This window comes from Acanthaster planci, unplaced genomic scaffold (genome assembly GCF_054643075.1).
Source record: "Acanthaster planci isolate LZ-2023a unplaced genomic scaffold, COTS_SCS Contig43, whole genome shotgun sequence".
Lineage (NCBI taxonomy): Eukaryota > Metazoa > Echinodermata > Asteroidea > Valvatida > Acanthasteridae > Acanthaster > Acanthaster planci.
Genome location: NW_028257667.1, coordinates 30,962 through 43,056, shown reverse-complemented (window position 1 = coordinate 43,056; position 12,095 = coordinate 30,962). Strand labels below are relative to the sequence as shown.

General features: G+C 41.7%; 1 protein-coding gene across 1 annotated transcript in view; it reads right to left on the bottom strand.

The window, feature by feature from the left end:
- LOC147795379 (vesicle-fusing ATPase-like) overlaps nucleotides 1–10,501 on the bottom strand; it is a 62,712-nt gene extending 52,211 nt beyond the window's left edge. Inside the window, exons 1-3 of the mRNA XM_087131976.1 lie at nucleotides 10,336–10,501; nucleotides 5,861–5,949; nucleotides 4,850–4,949 (exon numbers count right to left, since the gene is read on the bottom strand). Of these exons, the coding sequence (XP_086988102.1) occupies nucleotides 4,850–4,949; nucleotides 5,861–5,949; nucleotides 10,336–10,344 (198 nt within the window). The 5' untranslated portion in view covers nucleotides 10,345–10,501. The remainder of the gene's footprint in view (nucleotides 1–4,849; nucleotides 4,950–5,860; nucleotides 5,950–10,335) is intronic.
- Between the last annotated feature and the right edge of the window lie 1,594 nt (nucleotides 10,502–12,095).

Genomic DNA, 12,095 nt, shown 5'->3' with positions numbered 1-12,095 from the left:
CATGTCAGAACTGCTTGAAATGTGACAAGAATTGAACTGAATTCTATGCAGGATACGTGTGTGGTGAACGAAAAAAAAATCTTCCAATCAAAAGAGAACACTGTTTGCACACGGCTTTAAGTAGACTTCATATGAAATGCTTTCAAGGACTCCTGCAATGCCCAGAACAGCTACCTGTGGCCAAATAAATTGGTGAAGCTGGTTCGACACAACACCTGACGAGATGTCGGTGTTCCTGTCCATGATGATAGTCATGGGACTGATCCCGAAACCCAACCTGAAGTCCTACTGGACGAGAGACTCAATACTTGAGACTCCGTTTTTTCTTGATACCATGCCATGGGACAGATTTATGGACTTGTTGGCCTATCTGCATTTCGTTGATAACAGCCGTGCAGATGCGACTGATTGACTCTACAAAATCCGCCCAGTGGTAGACGAACTGACCAAGAAGTTCAAGTCTGTCTACTTTCCATCCAGCAACATTACTACCGACGAGTCCCTTTGGAAATTCAAAGGGAGACTGAAGTTCAAGCAGTACAACCCCAAGAGGCGTGCAAGGTTTGGCATCAAGGTGTGTCGAGTCTGCCACAGCATGGGTGTTGCACCTGGAACTTCAAGATTTACACCGGTCAAGACTAGACTGCTGGACTGGCAAGTACGAAAATCATACTTGACTTGAATGCCGATCTTCTTGGCAAAGGGTACACCATTTTCCTGGACAACTGGTTCAGCAGCCCAGAACTGTACGTCAAACTACACGACCAGAAGACGAACGTCGTCGGTCGGGCCGGTGAGACAAAATCGTCAAGATATGCCCAAGGACTTGTGCTCCTTGAAACTTGAGAGAGGGGATGTTGTTCACCACTCCAGCATCAAAGGCTTGCTCGCCTTGGTCTGGCGAGACAAAAAAGATGTCCGTATGCTGTCCATGATGCACACAGCCGAGATGGCTGACACTGGCAAGCTGAACCGTAACGGCATCGCTTTGGAGAAACCCAAGTGTGAACTCTACTACAACGAGGGGATGAAGGGTGTGGATATTGCAGACCAGCTGGCATCGTCACACCGCTCCGTCAAAAAATCAATCAAATGGTATAAGAAAGTGTTCTTTGTTTGGCTTGATGTTGCTCTTGTAAACTCTTATCTTGTGTATAAGGAAATTGCTAGCACTGACAGTTTTTTGACATTTAGACATATGTTGGTGAGTGAAATTTCAGAGTTGCGTGCACCAAATTTGCCAGTGAATTGATCTAGAGGTAGACCAACCCGTCTTCCTGGTCCAGGTAGACTGATAGGAAGATATTTTGCTGCAGAAATTCCCCCAACTGGAAAACGAGCTAGATTATACAGACGGTGTGATGTTTGTTCTAGAAATGGCAAAAGAAAAGAGACTAAAGTGATGTGTGAAATTTGTCAAGTGCCACTTTGCGCTGTTCCTTGTTTCAAGGTTTATCACACTTAAATCAATTGCTTACTTATGCAAAGTTTCTTGTACTCCAAGACATCATAAATGAAATAGTATACAAAATTTTCTGATGTTTGTTCAAGAAATGGTAAAAGAAAAGTGACTAAATTGATGTGTGAAATTAGCCAAGTTCCACTTTGCGCTGCTCCTTGTTTCAAGGTTTATCACACTTGACTCAATTGCTTATTTATGTAAAGTTTCCTGTATTCCAAGAAATAGTACATGAATTTTGAGGCAAATCAAGGTTTATTATACTTGAATCAATTAATCCTTCATGCACAATTTTGGCAAACTTTTTCCCAAGAATTTTCTCCTGTGTCAAGACATCGTGTAATGCAACTACTCTCCGTTTTCTTGCCTTCTTTTGGCTAAGTTTTTTTTACAACTGTTTCCTCTAATTTGAAGACATCGTGTAATGCAACTACTCTCCGTTTTCTTGCCTTCTTTTGGCTAAGTTTTTTTTACAACTGTTTCCTCTAATTTGAAGACATCGTGTAATGCAACTACTCTCCGTTTTCTTGCCTTCTTTTGGCTAAGTTTTTTTTACAACTGTTTCCTCTAATTTGAAGACATCGTGTAATGCAACTACTCTCCGTTTTCTTGCCTTCTTTTGGCTAAGTTTTTTTTACAACTGTTTCCTCTAATTTGAAGACATCGTGTAATGCAACTACTCTCCGTTTACTTGCCTTCTTTTGGCTAAGTTTTTTTACAACTGTTTCCCTCTAATTTGAAGACATCGTGTAATGCAACTACTCTCCGTTTTTTTCTTTTTTTTGCTAAGTTTTTTACTGGAAGGTTGTTTTTTTGGAAGAAAGTTTTGAAGAAAAATAAAGTTAATGGAAGTAGGATGAGAGAAAAAAAAAGAAATGACAAATCGTCAAGAGAAGAAGAAAAGTGAGAAAAATTTGTCTTGTGTTTTTCTTGTGTCTGTTTATTTTATAATTATGGGGAGGATTAGTTTGGAAAGATAGTTTTCATGGGTTGGTTCAAACTTTACTTAGAAGGGGCTGTTTATAAATATCATTACATACAGAAAGGGGATTTGAATAGAACTTGCAAAAAAACAACTTAGAAATGTGCAACAAAATTATGAGCAAACTTTGCGCACAATAAAACATTAGGGGAATTTTACGGGAAATCTTCACTGAGTATTAGATGAAATAAAACTTGTTAAGTGTGTAGTGACCTGTACTTTGTAGTTCTAATTTATCGCATGGAAAACTATTTATCTAATTAATAATGCAGCCGAAAACCACTCTACACTTTCCATGACATAAGCCTGAACATCCACTATAACAAACAGTCCTTTTGGAATCACGATTTATGTCCCAATTAAGGTTATACCTCTTAATTGACATTCAATTATAAATTAACTAATTGTAAACATTGTTTTGCTAGTGTTCCATGGGAAGTTCCAATGTGTTACCTTAGTTTGGGTTTGGAATGATCCACATTTACACTTTTTATGAATGGCGGAGCAATATGTCCGGGATCCTCGCTATGAACAGTGCCTTAAGGCTGTGGGCGTTGGTCGTTCGAGAACTTTCTCGGGTGCGGCCATTTCGCTGCTGATCGAGCAACGCCCAGGTAAGAAAGTTTTGCTCCAAAATTCTTCACTTTCTGTACTTTTTGTGGTTAAGTACCCTCACAGGGCTTATCATCCTCATAACCGCTGATCATTATAGAGCATATCAGTTGATCTTATACATAAGGATAGTGGGATTTTGATTCACTTTTTGAGTGGTTTTATGATCATATTGTTGGGGATTCTTCTGCGATAGATTGCAGTGTGGCATACGTTATACACATGTATATGTATACACACAAAGCATGTTACGTTACATTTACGTCGGACGTGGTGTGCGCTGTTGGCCTCGTGTGTACGACTCGCACCGGTGGGTCGCGCGGCCATTGCTTTCATAGTGTGCTTACTTACAAGATGGGGTACGCTGTCAATATTTTATGCAGTGTGCATTCTATACAAGTATTCATACTGCAGTTCTATAATCCCTGTAGTTAAGAATATTATTTATCATGCCACTTTTGTGAATTATGTTTGCATTAGCTCAAGCTTTGGGGGAACTTGCCTGCCACAGGGTTCCTGCACCACTTTAGGCTACATCACTGCTAAGCCACCACACCAGGGTAATTATTTAACACAAAGTGTTGATACAATGTTTCAACTTGACATTTTTACAACATTGTGTACACTAGATGGATAAGTGTATTAAATGTGTTGTATTTTGTATACAATAAATATCTTTGGTTGTAAACACTTATGCAACAATTTTGCATACAGGGAAATGTTTACCGAGAGAAGCTGATGAGATGAAAGCCACAAATAATAATTAAATCAATCAACCAATTAAATCAACATCCGGTTTCCGACTGAATTCTTTGGGGGAATCAGTCAAGGGAGAGTGCCTCATCTTCTATCACTGGAGGATGGACCTACCACCCCACTACCAGGGGCGGCCTGGTCACAAGTGCACTCTATGTACAAGTTGGGGCTGGGCATTGATGCTGGGCATGCATGGACTACTGGGAAGTGGATACACGAGCCACTGTGCCTGCTAAAAGCAAGCATAGACCGTGTGAACTTAGCGGGCGCTGCACTCTTCGCTGTGACTGAGCGTCCTTTGGTAGTTAGTGTTGTCGCGTGGGCAAGGCAAGTGCGGGGTACCTAATATTTTGTTGAACGGGATCCAAATACCCCAGCAGGGTTCATGACCACACAGAGCCGGGCTGTGCGCAGTGTGTGACCTAGCAAACTTGGCAGATAAGGCCTGGTGGCCAATATAGGTGTCTGAGGTTGCAATTAGCAAAATGGGAAAAATAATCCCAGCAGCCAGGTAGGTTGTGGTAAAAATATCCTGGGGGGAAGGGGTTAATTATAACTGGTGACTTCAGTGTCAATGTTGATGTTGATTCTAGATCCATTGCTTCGGATATGGTATCGAATATGTTGGTACATGTATCTATAATGGATTCCATGAATTTCATGCAAGTAGTGGATTCGCTAACTCATCCTACATGTAATTCAGATCCTACTGTAGACCTTTTTCGTGTGATGTCACAATTGTGCTGGACTGCGATGTGTTGCAATGATAATGAGTGCATAGTGTTGTGATGGTAATCTACTTATTCAAGGTAAACTAGTCAAACATGCAGCGCTCACATGTGCACTCGTACGCGGCTGAAGCTGGCTGTAGGAATATATGCGATGACCGCGGACAAGGCAGTCCACACGTGGCGGTATTGTTTACATTTAGTCACGTGGGTGAAAATGGTCTATAGGTGATATTGATTTCTATAAAAAAACACGTACATGTACAATTAGACATACTGTATGTAACAACTCAGTTTACTTAACTGGCTCACCTGAAGTAGGCTAAATCCAACTGTACCATGCTGCATACCTGGATAGCTTTTTACACTGAAAACGTATTCTGAGCTGGGGGACGTTTTCACCATTATGTGCCTAGTAAAAGCAAAAATTAAAAACTTATTTCACTTTTTCTCTGTCTACAATGAAATATGCTGCAAACATCACAAAACTGCTGCTAAGCTAACCTGAAACCAAAGATACGGTAACCTTATCAAAGAGCGTCATTTGAATGAAGTTCATAAAATTATTCAATTGTTTCCAAATACAAAGTACATTGTACTGTATCTGTTCCATTCTTCCAAATCAGTTTAGACTAAATATATTTACATCTAGATGTATGAAGCATTTTAACAATAACAATGCAGCAACCAACTGTGATGATCATTGCTGAAGTACGAAGATCAAGCAAAACTTCAACAAGGTCCACTTTGAAACCGAGGTTTGCGTCTTGTTTTCGAACATAATGACAGCATTTCACTTGCAACTTGGATGTATAAACTTGAAAGTTGCCTGAAGTTAATGACACTGAAGACATAAAAACTTGGCAATGTGCCAACGTTGGCTGACATCACTTACTCTACAACATGCTGGCTGGAGCATGTTGCTCTTGGATTGATTCCATTTCACTAACTCCTAAGGGAGCAGTGGCTTGGGGGAGGGAATGTGTCCCTCCCTGACCAAAAAGGGCCAAACTGTTTGGTTTTACAGAGGAGGACCACTTTTTGGGTCTGTTGTCCTGTTCCCCTTCCTCTCCAGTCCACGTAAAAACCATCACATTTAGCTTTACGCCTCAAAAAGGCCACAATGATAACATAAAAAAAACCATCACATTTAGCTTTACGCCTCAAAAAGGCCACAATGATAACATAAAAAAACCATCAACATTTTAACCTCAGCCTCACAAAAGGCTGTACTGATTTGAAGGAAAAGATTAAGCCCATGTGTACATCTAACGAAAATGTACAAAATAGTTTTTCTGATTTTGTTGTTAAATCTTGACTTACTTAGTCTTTTCATCGAAATATCCTGCTGAAATGATAGCACAATTCGTGAAGGAGAGCTCATCAGTGGGACATCTTGTAGCTTTCATTACCTGTATGTACATAAATGATACAAAAGATTGAATATTTGTGGTCACTCTGGGTTTAAGTTGCTGGTCGGTGGGTTATTTCATCAGGCTTAGTGCCTGACAGTGGAACACTGTGGGGGAGATCCCTGACCAGCTCCAACATGTCCAATCGGCGTGGCTACGTGTACATGTATAAAACTGAACATACATATACACTGTACATGTACCTTTTCTTTTTAGGTAAATCAACACAATTGAAACTGTGTACAAATGTACGGGACTACAACTTGAATTTTTGGCTCAGGAGTTTAAGCATTTGTTTGGTTCAACTATTACATTCTTGAAAAAATTTGTTTCCCATAATATTTGACATGTCTCGGCACTGCCCTTCTCTTTTTAGATTGTAGAAAAGTACCTTTTCTATTTCTTGGAATGTTCTAACACATGCAGATGTATCGATAATATCTGATGTATCTATTCTGCTTTGATATCCGTATAAACGATATCACTTTAACATTGAAATTGATATATATCACAAGTGCCAACAAAATGACAAAAAATAAAGCTATAATTTATAATAAAGTATTTGGTGAAAGAAGAATGTGCCTTTTCCAAAAGTTGTACTTGATGCGGGTCGCTCAAGAGAAACTCTAATGAATGAATGTATTATTACAGTGTTCGGCCCAATAAACCTCCTACTTCCCTTTCATGAATTGGATCTTGACACCACCAGCTTTCTCTGCTCTTGCCGACTGTCTGATCTTGCTGGCAACTATTGCAGTCTCACGGACTTGTTAAAATGTTCGTGCTAGTCATACAGCACTTCTTTTGCAGTTGATTTCCTCTGGCCCAAGGTAGGCCCATCCCCAACCTTTACAGTTGCCCTTAACCATTTTCACGCTCCTTTGAAGGGTCCACGTTATTTTTATTTTGCCATAAATGATCATAACTAAAGGTTAAATCCTTTAAAGAAATCTGGGAAAAATCAAAAGCCATAAACAGACACACAGTCTAATAGTGTTGTCATGGTACAGTAACACTGTTGCTTTATGTGGCTCCGAAATCAGCCCACGAGAATGTGTGGCATTCCAGACATCAAAACTGGCCAATCTACACCTGGAGCAAAACCTTAGATGATTTAAACTTTTGTGTGCCCTTTGTAATATTTCATGGCTTTGTCAATCACTTAGTCTTTCCCCAAGACCCCAGTGTTTAATGTCGGATTGTGCAGAATGTGCCCTCTTTATGGTCAGCATGCTGGTTAGCATAACAAGTCCCAAAATACCTGGAACAATGCTCTACTACAATGATCCAAATCATCCCTGACACCTGAACTGAGACTGATAACTTCACAGCCCACATGTCCCATGCTTTTATCTTGGAAATTACCCAAACTGCTATGGACAACTGTTTCCCAAGTAGGCTGAATCAAAACGGAGCTGAAAACTGAATACATGTACTTCAGCATTATAAAGACTGGTTCATACATGTACCTGAATCGGCCTTATAATACGATGAGCACTAACGCTTTCCTACCACAGCATGGTCCAAACTTGAAAACTGTACCCCATTTTGGGGGGGGCAGGTTTAGCAAGTCATTTGATTTGGGTATAAAAGAACTGAACTGTCAATAACGCCTGCCGTTCCAGTCGCTGGCAAGCTGGGACTTCATAAGTTGTGCATTATTTTTTTTATTGAGAGGCGAACCATAGAGCTGTTTGTAGTGATCATGGACTGGCGAGACTTCGGAGTGCACATTCACATTAAAATGACGTGAGCCATCAGTGATGCTGGGCATTCCAAATGTGGACTGGCCAGACTTAAAAGATTTTATTGATACGTAAATGAGGTAAACTATCAATGAATCCGGCTGCTCAGATTGAAGACTGTCTGGAGTATGCACGCCTTTACATTTGAATATACCGTTCTTATCTTGGTGTTGTCAGGTGCTCTTTTGTCTGGGGAAGATTAAAAAGCTGACAAATTCCAGCAGACTTATTATGGCGGCTGCACGGCTAGGACCAATTGTTAAGCCCCCTAACCGCAAAAGGTATTTGGCATTGGTTCTGAGCTCAAAAACATTCTTCGAAAAAAATTTGATATATCAGTTTTATTGATATCGGACCACCGACCGACAAGAGTTGGTCAGGGGTCATGATCAAGATGTTAGGGTTCAAAGCCGAGACTCGTAACGGTCTGCTTCTCCAGAACACAGACTGGTTGGAACTGGCGTTAGTCAATGATGACACACAAGGGACTGAGCTGTGGTGCATATGATCCAAACGCTCAGTTCCCCTATATAATCCAAACGCTCAGTTCCCCTATATAATCCAAACGCTCAGTTCCCCTATATGATCCAAACGTTCAGTTCCCCTATATGATCCAAACGCTCAGTTCCCCTATATAATCCAAACGCTCAGTTCCCCTATATGATCCAAACGCTCAGTTCCCCTATATAATCCAAACGTTCAGTTCCCCTATATGATCCAAACGCTCGGTTCCCCTATATGATCCAAACGTTCAGTTCCCCTATATGATCCAAACGCTCAGTTCCCCTATATAATCCAAACGCTCAGTTCCCCTATATAATCCAAACGCTCAGTTCCCCTATATGATCCAAACGTTCAGTTCCCCTATATAATCCAAACGCTCAGTTCCCCTATATAATCCAAACACTCAGTTCCCCTATATGATCCAAACGCTCAGTTCCCCTATATAATCCAAACGTTCAGTTCCCCTATATGATCCAAACGCTCGGTTCCCCTATATGATCCAAACGTTCAGTTCCCCTATATGATCCAAACGCTCAGTTCCCCTATATGATCCAAACGTTCAGTTCCCCTATATAATCCAAACGCTCAGTTCCCCTATATAATCCAAACACTCAGTTCCCCTATATGATCCAAACGTTCAGTTCCCCTATATGATCCAAACGTTCAGTTCCCCTTTATAATCCAAACGTTCAGTTCCCCTATATAATCCAAACGCTCAGTTCCCCTATATAATCCAAACGTTCAGTTCCCCTATATGATCCAAACGTTCAGTTCCCCTATATAATGCAAACGTTCAGTTCCCCTATATAATCCAAACGCTCAGTTCCCCTATATAATCCAAACGTTCAGTTCCCCTATATAGTGTAGCTACCAGAGTGACGAGGTCTATTGTGGCGGTCTGTATCCAAAGCAACATAAACGTTGGTTACGCGAATTTTCTGAGCCTGTTTTTGTCTCGTAACGTACGGCCACAGAGAATGTACTAAGTACGTAAATGTGTGCGGATTGTTGCGGGATGGGAGGTAAGGATTGTACAAAGAACCTCACTTTTTGCCAATAATAATGCCATGAGAATGAAAGTTTTAGATTTGCGTCCGGAACATTTTGGAAAAACATAAGGCTTTTTCATTATTCATCAGCTTTTGTGCATGATGGTGAGCGCGAAGTGGCCAAGTGCGATGAATATGTAAAGTACGTAGTAAAAATTCACAAAAGATCAACAGCAACATGCAATATACTGCATTTCCTGGTAGGTGACACTGCTAAATTCTCCCTACATTCAACTGCGCTTAATGCATGGATTTAGTTCAACAATTGGCATGCCAGCCGTAAGTAGCCACAACCTCACAGTCCATATAAGGCAAATGAGGTCATCAAGTTGTCAAACAGAACAAGTTTTGATTGGATACAGCGTTCCGGCCAAGGCAAGTTGACATGCAATGGGACAGAAGCTGCATGGCCTTGCAGCGCTAACGGGATTGCTTGTACATGTACATCATTTACATGTACACATGTAAAGTACATGTACAGTAATGTCCGTGCTCGGTGGATACTTACATGTACGTATTCCCCGGCCGGGCCAGGGCAGTGCTTTATGTGTACAGTCTTACAGAATTTGATTGTTCGTGTAGTATAGGGCGTAGATACGCATTTTGGACCCTTAATGCTGTATAATTAAGGATTTGAAATGGGATTTTTATTCCTGCATTTTTCTGAAATAATGAATTTTTTTTTGAATAATGAACTTTTTCGGCGGGGTGTTTTTGACCATGCGGGCGTTGGACGCAAATCTAAAATTTTCACTCTCATGGCCTAAAATATAAGCTAATAGTAATACTAGGTTAAACGCTACAAAATTCAATAACAGCAGTTCCACATGTTAGCTATTACAAAAGTTTCTTTAGGGGAACATTTCCTTAAGTAAGCGCCAAAAATGTGTTATCTGGTGGGCAATGGGTTAAGCTAGCTAACTGGGCAGCTTTCAAAATGCAAAGCGTACGGAACCCAAAAAAGATGGCCCCGTCAGGTCTACGGAGTAGGGCCTTACCGTTCGGGAAGTACAAAAATGTAGGCCTAAGTAATAATAATATACTGACAAGGTCCTAAGTTTGACGTTAGGCCTTGGTGGTCGACTCACCCGAGCCATTTTCCTTGAAACTCAAATTAGGGGCCTAAGCTTAGGCCTACACCGTACACGTCGTAATTAGTCGAACATACAGTACTACTTCTAGTAGTACCGTATTTTACGCTTAGAAACACAGGAGTAAGTCGTGTAACGCGACAGGGCCAGCGCCGGCTCCGAGGTCAACTGTCACCGTAATAAAAGAGGGCGCTTTTTCTTTACCACTATATACGTGAGAGATATAAACACATGGGGGGGGTGCACTACGCCAAACAGGTAACACGCGCCCATAGGGAGTAGTGCACAATCAGACCGAAAAAGTGAGGCATGTTGACTCTCGTTAAGAGGTTGGCCTCCGTTTTCTCACCGGAAATTCAAGATTATGGCCAATAGATCAGTTTTCGTTTCAATTTTATGGTTGTTAGCAACAATTTTTTTCGCCTTTCCCCGGAAGATACCTCCAAACTATTAGTAAAACTATGCGCTCAGCTCTGAATGTAGCCTCCCGCCTCTATCCAAAAAAGGCCCGCAATTTGGGATTTTTGTGAATGAAATACCCCGAACTGTAAACTGTATCAGTCCCAATCTCGGGGTTTGTAGAAATAATTCTACTATTCCTCCTGATTATGGCATGCCCTATTGTAAAAACCCCGTGGGATACCAAATGTTAATAAGCTCGCGCACAGAAATATGACCATTTGGTGGAATGCACCCATAAGCACGCGTTAATAATGGAGATCAATGGCGCACTTGACGCGGAGCACGCTAAGGACGACGCGTAACGAATTTACTCCTTAATGTACAGTACATGTGCATTTGTTCACATGTACATTTGTGTACATGTACATGTACAATGTACATGTACATGGTCTTTTCATACAAGCAGAACGCGCCGAAGAACCCGACTGAAAAAACTTATTACTACACCTCATAAATATATATGAACAAATCGGAGCGCGTCATTGGCTGATTCCACCTCGCGTCTGGGAAGTAGGGGGTGCATCCGATTAGCTTCCCTGAATACAGCAGTGTTACACGCAAGGGAAGCCTCGAAATGAGGCTAATTGAATGCTGCAGCGTACTCGCCATGGCATTCTGGGAAAAAGGTCAAGTCCCCGCCACGTTCCATCATGTACAGTACGTCCATGCACGAACAGTCCATCCGTGACGTCATTACACTCGAGCGGCCTCCAGAGACCCGCCCGCCAGCGCAGGGTAGTGGTGGCTGACACCAGGGCAGGCACAAAGATCACGTGATGGCTAAACGAACGCTCACGTGTAAGCTTGACATTGGGTGCGTTCGATTAGCTTACACGTGATCTTTGTGCCTGCCCTGGTGTCAGCCACCACTACCCTGAGCTGGCGGGCGGGTCTCTGGAGGCTGCCCGGGTGTAACGACGTCACGGATGGACGTTCGAGCATGGACATCAAAGAACAAACGTGGCGGGGACTTGACCGTTTTCCCAGCATGCCTTGGAGAATACGCTGCAGCGTTCGATTAGCCTCATTTCGAGGCTTCTATGTGTGCAACACTGGGGTATTCAGGGAAGCTGATCGAACGCACCCTTACACGTGTAAGCTAATAAACGAACGCACCGCTTTTATACCCGACCAGGTGACGTCATAGTGGTGCGTATCCACCTCGCTGCCGTGTGGTAGTTTTTTTTTTGGAAGCATAAAAAAAAATCCCTCTGAAACCCGCCGCGTAAATATGCAGTCTGTGTCATGTAATATCTTTACGGAACCAGTCTGGAGTTGTATCCTAATAACTATTA